General features: G+C 44.2%; 2 protein-coding genes across 2 annotated transcripts in view; both read right to left on the bottom strand.

Annotated features, from left to right (window-relative positions):
* The window catches only part of LOC123157994 (uncharacterized), a 6,908-nt gene extending 4,175 nt beyond the window's left edge, over positions 1-2,733 (bottom strand). Inside the window, exons 1-2 of the mRNA XM_044576148.1 lie at positions 2,419-2,733; positions 2,065-2,253 (exon numbers count right to left, since the gene is read on the bottom strand). Coding sequence (XP_044432083.1) covers positions 2,065-2,253; positions 2,419-2,733 — 504 coding nt within the window. The remainder of the gene's footprint in view (positions 1-2,064; positions 2,254-2,418) is intronic.
* Positions 2,734-9,832: 7,099 nt separating this feature from the next.
* Positions 9,833-11,842, bottom strand: part of LOC123157992 (uncharacterized) — a 4,429-nt gene continuing 2,419 nt past the window's right edge. Inside the window, exons 2-11 of the mRNA XM_044576147.1 lie at positions 11,529-11,544; positions 11,294-11,401; positions 11,166-11,207; positions 10,988-11,083; positions 10,792-10,902; positions 10,518-10,631; positions 10,373-10,405; positions 10,232-10,282; positions 10,085-10,162; positions 9,833-10,002 (exon numbers count right to left, since the gene is read on the bottom strand). Coding sequence (XP_044432082.1) covers positions 9,997-10,002; positions 10,085-10,162; positions 10,232-10,282; positions 10,373-10,405; positions 10,518-10,631; positions 10,792-10,902; positions 10,988-11,083; positions 11,166-11,207; positions 11,294-11,401; positions 11,529-11,544 — 655 coding nt within the window. The 3' untranslated portion in view covers positions 9,833-9,996. The remainder of the gene's footprint in view (positions 10,003-10,084; positions 10,163-10,231; positions 10,283-10,372; positions 10,406-10,517; positions 10,632-10,791; positions 10,903-10,987; positions 11,084-11,165; positions 11,208-11,293; positions 11,402-11,528; positions 11,545-11,842) is intronic.

Raw genomic sequence — 11,842 nt, 5'->3', positions numbered from 1 at the left:
AGGGGGGTCATGTGTTTTGGTAGTTTGTCACTTAACGATATACAATATGCTGAGTACAACATTCATTAGTCATGACATCATGATTTACAATGGCAACCAACAACTTAACCGTGTACATATTCAGTATGCTGAGTACAATGATCATTACATCACAATATACAATGGCAACTTAACCATGTTCGGGTTCTATGATCAATAAATCATGATTTTCAATGCCACACAAATATGTGACTAAACCACCATAAACGTGCAGAGTTAATCAGCTAGTACTTAGCTTAGTAACTATCAATCTGGAAAAGAAAAATCATGAACAGCTAGGAAATGATATTGCCAAGAACCAAAGATTTTATGGGTCCATCGCGAAAAAAAAGATTTTTATGGGTAACTCATGTAAAACTTTATTCACAAAAAAAACTCATGTGAAACTTAAGCCTTTCGTCTCTGAAGCTACAATCAACAGGAAACACAATAGTACCCACATGTAAGGGCATCTCCAGCCGTTGGCCCCCCAGGAGGGGCAAAAAACCGCCCCCTGGGGGCGCACCGGCGCTAAACCGCACACTGGGGGCGTGATGCCCCCAGTCGCGGCGCCCACGGTTCGAGCAAAAAAGGCAAACACGGCGCAAAACGACTCAAATTTAACGCAAACACGGCGAGTTCGTTCAAACTTAAACATATTTTACAAAAAAAAACTACAGCGGGCTACCCCCGCCGTCTCCCTCGCCGCCCGCCTCGCCGCCCGCCCACGCGGTTCTACATGCCGAGGAGGCTGTAGAACGGCGTGTAGTCGCCGCCGCCGTCGTCGTCGTCGTCGTTGTCGCCGTCGTCGGTGTCGCCGCCGCCCCCGCCTAAACCTCCGCCGTCCCTGCTGCACCCCTCTTCCGGTTGGCGCGGCGGGTTGGAAGGTCCGGGGGCGTTGTCGTCGTCGCTGTCGAGGATCACGACGCCGTGCTCGTCCTCGCGCCCACGCTTGCGGGCGGCGATCTCCTCCAGGGCTCGGCACTGCCGGACCGTCTCGCCGCGGAGGTAGTTGTCCCGCGCCCACTGCATGGCGTCCTCGTCGGAGAAGCCGCGCCGGGCTATCTCCTCGTACTCCGCGGGGAGGCCGGGCTCCGGCTTGGGCTCGACGAGGACGAAACGGCCGGTGGGTGGCGACGCGTTGGCGCCGATACGTACGCCGGAGCTGCGGGTGCGCGCGGCGACCGGCGTGTCCTGGGGCTCCGGCTTGACGGGGCGGTGGCAGCGCGAGCCGCCGGACGAGGAGGAGGACCCCCCGGTCTCCATGCGCCTCGGGGTCCAGGAGCTTCCCGGCGGCGTGAGAAGGAAGGGGGAGCGGGGTAGTCGAGGCGCGGCGTGTTGCCGCCCTCGATGTACTCGAGGACGGCCTCCAACATGCGCCCTGGCACGCCACACCACCGACGCCGGCCGGCGGAGTTGAGCCTGCCGGAGGGCACGACGCCGTTGGTGGCCTCGAGCTGTTGGGCGTGACGGCGGCGGAAGTACGGTTCCCAGAGCGGGCTGTCGGGGACGTACCGTGGCCCCTCCCTCGCCGCGGGAAACGAGGCGATGAGGACGACGAAGGGCCGAGAAGAAAGCCGTGTCGCTGACACGTCGGACCCGCGGTTTCTTCGCGCCAAAAAAGTTCGCCCGGCGCCCCCGAGCGCCCCCCAGCGCGCTGGGTTCGGGCTGGGTCCGCCGGCGCTGTTTTCGGCCCAAGCCGGCGAAAATCGGGCTCCTGGGGGCGCGACTGGGCCGTTTTTTCGGCGCCGACGCGAAAAAACGCCTGGGGAGGCCTTCTTGGGGGCGCGGCTGGAGATGTCCTAATTACCTGTGGCTGAAGATTCTAGATTGTATTTCTTAAACTAGCTGAATTTTTCAAAGTAAAAAAAAGTATTTCTAGTACCATGGAGCTTTAAGAAAGATAGGACATAAATCACATGTTGAGCATAACCCTCGTAAACAGTAAATAAAGAACATGGACATGCCATTGTAACCTGTGTTCTGTTTTTTATGCATTAACACTAAACTAGCCACACATTATGAGTCTAAATCGGACACACTTACATCTCCATTGGTAAGGACAAGGCTCTGGTAGTCATCCAAGTCAGCGAGCAAACAGTAGCCACGGTCAAAGTACCAATCCACAGAATCAGCTTTCTTGTAGTAATCAAACAGGTCCTCCAAATTGTCTGAGGAGTACTCCTTTCTCAAAGCCACACCATTCTGATCATCTATGCAAACTCCTTGTGCCAACTACACACAACATAGAGATTAAATTCCGTGCAAACAAGAGGATTGCAAATTACTAGAAATTAACATAAAACATGAATAGTTATCAAAGAACACAATGTCAACTAGTAATAATAGTAACATACACAATAAAATATCGCCACGGGTAGGGTATGGATGAGAAGGAACCTTGGAAGCTTTGATGCGGTAGAGGGTGAGGCGCTCGTAGAGCTCGCGTTGATGTTCCTCGTCCAGCCTGCGCCCTGTGACGATCATAGGAGCACGCCTGGTGGCTAAAACCTTAAGGCATCCGCCGAACTCCTCCTCGCTGATGATATCATTTTCCTGGTCCGCCAGCTCATCTGGTGAATCCGCGATCTCGTTGGGACGTTCTGCGTTGTCTTGGCCAATCGTCTCACCATAAGCATCAGAGGATGATGTCAGAGATGGGGCCTCGTACTTGTGCCTCTTCTGTCCCGTCCATGCCGGGTTCTCATCCAGCATCTCCGCCGGCGATTGAGCTCGGGCCGCACGCCGAAACCCTAATTTATGTCCTGGACGCTCAATCGTGCGCGTGCACTATCTGACGAAACAGAGCGGCCGTGGCTCGACCGCTCGATGCGCGCAGACCGTGCGTCCATGAGCGCCAGGTGCCACCTGGTCTGGTCGGCCGAGACGCGGGCCTGCTCACGCGACGCACACCTGGTCCGGCGCAGTTGTTTTTCTCGGCAGCGGCAGCGGGGCGCGCTCGTTTTGGGTGTTACGTCGCGGGGCGAGATGACTGTGCAGCGCATAGCGGTGGTGCGGGTTTGGAGGGTTCGTGGGTTAATACTTTCGAAGTTTTGTCCATGGCATAAGATGGATTGGATATTGACAACGGGCCGAGGGTTTGTTGATATGGAGAGGTAGGGTTAGCATTATGAAATGCCCAATGAAATGGGGGATTTATATATGTGTGTGTGTGTGTGTTTTTTTTCAGTCAAAATAGTTGTAGAGAGAGATACAGGCGGCAGTGGAGGAGAGGTATTTTTTCGCCACTTTATGTTCCGTATACCTGTTTTTTTTCAATCATTTCTTACCTTTTTGTGTGTCCATTCTATTTGTGTCGTTTCATGAAGAGGAATGTACCATGTTCTACTCGGCGGAACTCAAAAAGGGCTGCTGAACGGGAGCTACGATCTGTCGATGTTGATGATGGGGAGAGGAAGATGAGGTAAGCACCAAGACAACAGTACGTGCTGCAACTTTTTCTTTGTGCACACATATAGAACTGACTTTTTTGATCTTTCTTTTTGCGCTGTGTACGTATGAACAAGGGGTGATCAACTCTGTATCATAAAGCGCCGGAAGTGGAAAATTCTTGGGCAGGTGGCAGACTCTGTCGGAGCCTCGGAGGTGGATCATCCTCCATAGCAGTTGCCGAGGTAACATTTTTGGTATTCTATAGGCATTTGTTCTGTATCCATGGATCTGGTTATGAGTTGTGATCTCCATCGGTCACATTGTTGGCTCCCGAGCTCATATGCTCTTGCCTATGGACAGTAAAATCGACAAAATAGCAAAAAAATCTGATTTTTTTTGGAGTGCAAGATGCTCTTGTGCGTGCAAAATTGGTGCAGTTTCGGCATTCGAGGAGCTCATTGCAAAAAAGGCAAATTCCAGGTGTTTGAGAAGCATTTGAAAAAAGCGAGGAGCCGATTTTGTCTTTTTTTGTCACGAGCTCCTCGAATGTCCAAACAAGCTGAAAATTTGTACGTACATCACACACTTGAGTATCTTGCACGGAAAAAAAATCAGTTTGTTTGAAACTTTTGCTACTCTTTTTGTTTTTACTGTTCACCGGGTGCACATGAGCTCGGATTCAGCATTGCATATTTGCATCTCCATCATCTTTTTTTACATATGCATATAAACCTGGTAGGAGTTGGCATTCTCATCAATTATGGTTGCACATAGACATTCTAGGAGTTGGCAGTGCTTATCATGGGAAAAAATCGGGAACTTGAAAACTTTTGTTGAAAGGTTTGGCACCCCTATGGTGCAGGGTGCACATGTACCTCATAGTAGTTGGCACTTCCTAGTATTTTTTTAGAGTTGAATATGTACATGCACATAGCAAGAGTTGCATATAAACCTGGTAGTAGTTGACATGCTCATCATTCTACGGTTGCACATGAACATGATATGAGTTTGTAGTATTTATTGTTGAAGGTAAGCAAAACTACACATTCTTTTGAACAACTTCAGAGTTTTTTATTCTTTTCATTATTCTTCAATGATTCTTTTGACAAAATGTTACTGAGGGATCCAACTAATTGTGTTTTTCGAGCAACCATTGTCCTTTCAAACTTTTCAGCAACAAAATTGTCTGTCCCATCAATCATACTCCTCAAGTAGAATAGAAGTTCCACTCTTTCAATCTAGAAACAAAGAGAACAAGATAATTGTATATTGGTTTTCATAACATTTAAGCTGAACAACTAGTTCAACAATGGAATACATACCATGCATGCATCCTATGTTGTTACCCCATCTCTTGTTTTTTGCAAGAGAAAATCATAAGATTTATCCACTTATCATAGTATGCAATTTTAAGCGTTTTATTGTGTATCCTTGATACTATTTGTACTTGATTATCAATATAGAGCATGTGCATACATAGTTTGTGCTATTACAGAACCATGCGACATTTCTTATAGTAATTGACATTCACATTATAGCATACTTGTAGAAAGAAGTGACATTCATATAAGTATATGACCGGACTATTTGACTAATTCTGTTGTTGTGCCTTGATAATAGCATCAAGTCGATAATTCATTGCATAACCACACCAATTTTATTCTCCTATACAATTAGTCCTATAAAGGGCTCCCCAATAATCAACTATGGTGTAGTCATGTTTTAAATGAAGGTGTTACCATAGAGCCATAATAAATATAATGCGTGTCGCCTTAAAGCATGCCTTTTTAGCTTCACTATTTTTGGAAAGGGAGGCTTGCCCTCGGCCCCTGCATCTAAGCGATGCATGTTGCCACCTTATTAAAAGTCTCGAAAAGAGCACAAGGTCTTAAATTCATTACAGCTCGCAAGCGGAGAAAAATAAAAAAACAAAGATAAAACTCAATACCACAACCGGTATGTATAATAGGACAAGATCCCTAGACTCCTATCCGATTATGATACCGCCATCCAAACCGGTTGAATATACCCCGTGCTACCATCTCCCACTGGTTTCAATCAGTAACCAAAGGCTCCCTGGAATCCATAGGAGTGAGTAAGGACCACGCACGGATCCAAGCCGTAGCTCTGAAGATTACCTGCAAAAAGTTTAAGATGTGTTGTCTGTTAAAAATCATGTCATTCCTGCAGTTCCATATAGCCTAAATAAGCGTGCATATTCCAATCCGAATACGAGATGAAGTAATATGATCTACTCCAACTAACCACGTCCCAAATAACGATCAAGTGTTAACTGGAGGAATAATGTTAAAGGCTATATGGACCATTCGCCAAAGTAATTTTGCAAGAGGGCAACCTAAAAATAGGTGTTGTATTGTTTCATCCTGGTCACAAAAACAACATCATGCACTGCCTACCCAATGTCGCTTTAGTAAATTATGTTTGGTGAGGATCACTTGCTTGTGTACAAACCACATAAAAAATTTAATACGCAAGGGAACCTTAACTTTCCAGATATGTACCGATCTCGGGATTGGGTCAAAGTTAATTAGATCCACATACATTGATTTGACCGTAAACACACCATTTTTAGCTAGCTTCCAGTGAAATGAATCAGGTTGGTCGAATAGTTGAACCTCCATCAACCTCCGTACCAAGTACATCCAGGATCCATCGCTCGCCAACTAACGATCGCCTAAACTAGATATTTAAGGGTACCGATTGTAATACTGTGCCCACATAATCCTCCTTACGTTATACAATATTATATAGGGCCAGTTCTTTTGGGCAATTCTCCCAGAATTAACCCCCTCCCCAGCTTCTCCCAGAATTGCCACTTAATATTTTTTTACAATTCCTAGCTAATTAGACCTTAACTAGCTAGGAATTGTAAAAAAATATTAAGTGGCAATTCTGGGAGAAGCTGGGGAGGGGGTCAATTCTGGGAGAATTGCCCAAAAGAACTGGCCCATAGGGTGGGATACTGCATGGCTAGAGGCGTCTCCCCTAACCACATATCTTCCCAAAATCTAGTTGTCGTTCCATTACCAACGAAGAATTTGTCCCTATGGAAGAACAAATCTTTCGTTCTCAGAAGCCCTTTTCAGAAAGGCGAATCCTTAGGTCGTCACTTGGGTAAGAGTTTTATAGTGCAAGTATTTTTTGCATAATATATATGCCCACATACCCTCTGTCTCAACTGATAGTCTATACAACCATTTACTCATGAGGCATTTATTTTTAATTACCAGGTTCTCAATACTGAGACCTCCCTGGTCTTTAGGCCGGCAGATGATATCCCATCTGTCCAGTCGATATTTCTTTTTAGCCTCATCTGACTGCCAAAAAAACCGGGACCGAAAAAAGTCTAATCTCTTCTGTACCCCTTTGGGTACTTCGAAGAAAGATAACAGGCACACTGGCATACTAATTAATACTGAATTAATAAGTACTAACCGACCTCCATACGACATTAGCTTGCCCTTCCAGCAGCTAAGCTTTTTCTCAATTCGATCTTTGATGCATTTGCATTCTTTATTCGAAAGTTTGCGATGATGAATCGGTATGCCCGAGTAACTAAATGGCATAGAACCTAATTCAGATCCAAACAATTGTCTATATGCATCTTGTTCCTCTTTAGCCCTACCAAAGCAAAACAATTTGCTCTCGCGAAAATTATTTTTTAGTCCCGACAAGTGTTCAAAAAGACATAGCACTAGTTTCATATTCCGGGCCTTTGCAATGTCGTGTTCCATGAAAAGGATAGTGTCATCGGCATACTGCAGGATGGATACTCCCCCATCAACTAGATGTGGGACAAGTCCACCAACTTGGTCGTTCTCCTTGGCCCTACCAATTAGAATGGTTAACATATCGGCAACTATATTAAACAGGAGAGGAGACATCGAATCCCCTTGTCTCAAGCCCTTATGAGTCTGAAAATAATGGTCGATATCATTGTTAACCTTTTATTCCGACACTACCTTTTTGGACAAGAGAACCCACCTGGTTCTGCCATGTCTCCTTAAAACCCTTTATACACATTGCCTGCAGAAGGAAAGGCCACTTAACTTTATCATAAGCCTTCTCGAAATCCACTTTGAATATAACCCCGTCTAGTTTCTTCGAATGGATTTCATGTAGAGTTTCATGTAGGACAACGACCCCTTCTAGGATATGTCTTCCCGGCATGAAAGCCATCTGACTCGGTTGCACCACCGAATGGGCGATCCGTGTCAGTCTATTAGTACCCACTTACGTGAATATTTTGAAACTCACATTGAGAAGATAAATCATCCTGAACTGCTCCATGCGAACCGCTTTTTATTTCTTTGGAAAGAAGAGACGGCAAGGGCGCAGATCCACCTCTCCGATTAGATCCCTTCCATTACCTTCCCTCCTTTGGGAGAGGGAGAGAAGGTGAGGGGGAGGAGGAGGCTGCCGGCAGTGTTGCCATGGCCGGACAGGGCTCCTCCCGCCTGCCCGCGATGGGAGGTGGCGGGGGCGGCGGTGGCGGCGGCGGCGGAGAAGGGATGGAGCGGCGGCGAACGAGGGCAGACGTGAGAGTGGTTCTCGCTCGAGGGCAGGAGCTGTCGCTCGTAAGTTTGGGCGATAGGTTTAGGTTTTTTGTCGCGGGTTCATAGGTCTTTTTTCGTTGGTTAACTATCGTAGGTCTTTTTTCATTGGTACGTGCATGGTGCGGGTTGGGGTCTCAGCATGAGGTTTTTTCGGTTTGTGGTGGCTAAGTCAGAGGTGGGAAGAGGTACCAAATAAAACCATGGAAGGTGGGACTAAAAAAAATCTGGAAGCGAGACTACCAACTGCTCCATTAGGAGTAGAGATGATGAATATTGACCACCCTCCACTGATTTATCTACGCAGGCGTCATTTCAGAGGTTACTACAGAAACAAAGTGGCAATCGCGCCACTTGGGAGTACCCGTTTGCAGTTGCCGGTGTAAATATCACATTCATGATCATGCAGATGCTGGATCTCCAGTCCAGTAAGCTCGTACCGAAACATGCAAATTATTCAGTTTGTAAACTGTAATTTTACTAATTTATGGCAGTGAAATCAATTGCAGCTAAACCGAGAACGTTCGTCAAAGCTGTTTTTGTCCAAATGCTTTCAGGTAGGACCAGTGCAATATACATATACCTTTTGTACCGTTCGTTTGTTCAAATAATTTTCAACAAATTCTCATTGCTTCCTGTTTTGTCCCAGAGGATGAATGGGCATTTGATCTGCTCTACTGTGTTGCTTTCCTTGTGATGGACAAGCAGTGGGTAGAGAAGAACGCTTCTTACATGGACTTCAATGTACGTCTCATCCTTTCTACCCGCAAATCTTCAGATTGCATGTTTGATCGATCTTATGACTGATGTAATTACCAGGAGATACTGAAGTCAACTCGAGCGCAGCTGGAGAAGGAGCTTCTGCTGGAGGATGTGCTGAGGATTGAAGATATGCCATCATACAGACTGCTTTGCTAGCGGTCATATCAGTTGGAAACGATGACTGAGCTCATGATGCGTGTGCATAGACCCCTTTCTTTCCTTGGTCAGAGGATATAAAGAGACACGTTTTGTAAGTGACTAATGTCGTTTTAGGCAATGCATAATCCGTAAGCATCTTTTCTGAAAAGAAACACATACTATCACGAAAGTACCATGCTGAGCTCGAGCTCAAATGAAGATACAGTAAAAAAAAAGGTCAGCCCGGTGCATATAACTCCCGTTTGCACAGGGTCCGGGGAAGGGTCCGATCACTTTGGGTCTATTGTACACAGTCTTTCCATGCATTTTTGCAAGAGGCTGTTTTCAGGATTCAAATCCATGGCCTCATGGTCACAAGGCAACAGCTTTACTGCTGCACCAAGGCTCCCCTTCAGCTTCGATAAACAGTAAAACCAAAAAAAAAATCTGTAATTATTTGTGGTAGACTTTGAAAAATGTTCTAAGTGCTTGCAAAGTTTCATCATGAGATCACATTCGTGAAAGGCGTGGTAAAAAACAAAATCAGTGCTCCAAAATGCTTTTGATAGTAGCATTTTCGGAGCATCGATTTTTCTTTTGTCAAGCCTTCCATGAATGTGATCTCATGATGAAAATTTGCAAGCACTTACAAGTTTTGTCAAAGTTTTCCGCACAAAAAATCAGAATTTTTTGATTTTAGTGCTCATCCAAGCTCATTTGAGCTCGAGCTCAGATACTCCGCGTCATACTGTCATCTCTTTACTGCATACCCTTCGACACCATAGTGTCAAAAATTTAAACAAGATAAACATCATACTATCATCTTTTTACTGCATACCCTATGGCACCATAGTGTCAAAAACTTAAACAAGGTAAATGATGATGCGTTCCATAACTATTATAGACCTAATACAGTAATCATAGAAAAGTTTGCAAACATTTTTGTAACCATGATAGCATATTAATTTACCACAGCAACAACAGCACCAGTCTAACATCAATATATGCAATACAACGGATACATCATTAATTTGCAAGTGAGCGAGCAACGGACAAGATTTCACAAGGAACAGTTGTCTACATCTGTCAGTGTCTTGGGTTCCGAGACATGTCAATTCTGCAAAATGATATGCAAATCTTTTATACCAACAGACAATTACTGGACATTTAGATAGTGTATAAAACACACATATGCATACTTGTGGACCCAAGCCAATGTGTTTAGCAATCTCCATCTTCCTCATAATATATTGGTGCCACATCTTGGGTTTATGAAGCTGAAAATGAACTGAAAATGAGTTACAATCTTCAAGAATAAGTAAGAATTGCCCAATGCATCTGCATACCTTATTCCAAACCGCCGATGTAATCAACCGCCAAGCTACATCCTCTGTAGCCTGAAAAAACATCAGTTTTTGTGTCATTGATGTGATTAAGAAATGTTGCATTACCACTGCAAATACATGGCCACTATACATCAAACTTACATCATCAGGGATGTCTTCCACGCAGGTATCAAACTAAACAAGAAATAAAGCAGATGCAAGGTATTATCAGAGAAATGCACGGTCAATAATCAGAAATCAGAGGATCAAGGCATAAATTGCATAAAAGCTGGATACAATAACTTACATTTGATTCCAAATCAGAAAGAGTACTATGATCCAGTGCGAATTGCATTCTCTTTCTATATCGAGGGAATATATTCCTTCGACAGACATCTACCAAACCAGCTCTAAAATCGATCTGAGCCATGTTCAAGAAAGGAAACATACATCACCAAGCATATACAGCAGGCACAAACACAAACAGACACTATTATTGTTTATTCCTAAATATGACCAAGGTTTGGTTCCATGAGTACATAACAAATGGCGATTCCATGGCATATGTTTACAATGCTAACCTTCTTATCAGTGGCACCCATTTTCTTAGTAGCAAACTTCCAAATCTCAAAAAAGAGACGATCAATGTCTTCACGTTGCCAATAATCAAACATCAGATTCCACACATTCTCCTGAACCAAAGGAATGTTACGCTCTCAAATACAGCAAAGAGCGGTGTGATCACAACAATCAAAAAATATTGATGAGAAACTGTACCTCATAGGCCATTAAAGTTAACTTATAGCTCATGCGTGGAAAGCCTGCCGCAATCTTCGCTGCTTGGCAGAATCCTCTATCATCCATCTCCTTCCACTAAAGAGCAAAGAAGTTATCATGGTATTATACCTACTATGTTTGTACCTTTACTCCGCTGTTTTCTTCAGGGAATACTTACCTTGGAAGATGCTCGTTCATATTCCATATAACGTTTAAGCCACTGTCCCAAAGGATAAAGGTTATAAGCATCCCCAAAAAAGCATGAGATTAGCATATTGTAACATAGCTTCGCCTGCTGATACAGACCTTGATTTTCTTTGATATTTCTTCAAAGAGCTTTACATACTCTTCATCAATTTCATAGCTAGTAAAAAATGAGCGGTATGTTTCCCAATCACAGAACCTTCTACCATCCTGCAACCCAAAGGAAAAAAGGAATAGATGAAATACACAACTACACTGGAAATTCAGAGAATGGTTTTGATGCTGTTTAAGGTACGGTGAAATGTCCATCTGTCACATAGGTGGTAAAATAAGTTACCAGAATCGCAATGGTTCTGAAAATTTAAGGAATAAGACATAAACTTGGACATCAGGGAAGATGGCGAGTGTTTAAAGTATTACTACTACATCTAGCCAAAATGTCTTGGTTTATACTTTCACATTCATAGTCTCCAGGATTCAAATTCGTCATTAGTTTCTACACAAATGCATTTTCAGAAATACCAAAGTTTAATGTAATGAAAGCAAATACCATCGTGACACTTTTATATGATCAAAGCAAATGCATAGAAAGGTAATGCAAATTATATTTTACAGAATATGACCACCATCCAAGAATTTGCAACTTGGACA

This window comes from Triticum aestivum, chromosome 7B (assembly GCF_018294505.1).
Source record: "Triticum aestivum cultivar Chinese Spring chromosome 7B, IWGSC CS RefSeq v2.1, whole genome shotgun sequence".
NCBI classification, from domain to species: Eukaryota; Viridiplantae; Streptophyta; class Magnoliopsida; order Poales; family Poaceae; genus Triticum; species Triticum aestivum.
The sequence above is the reverse complement of the archived record's forward strand: the minus strand, read 5'-3'. Positions and strand labels throughout refer to the sequence as shown.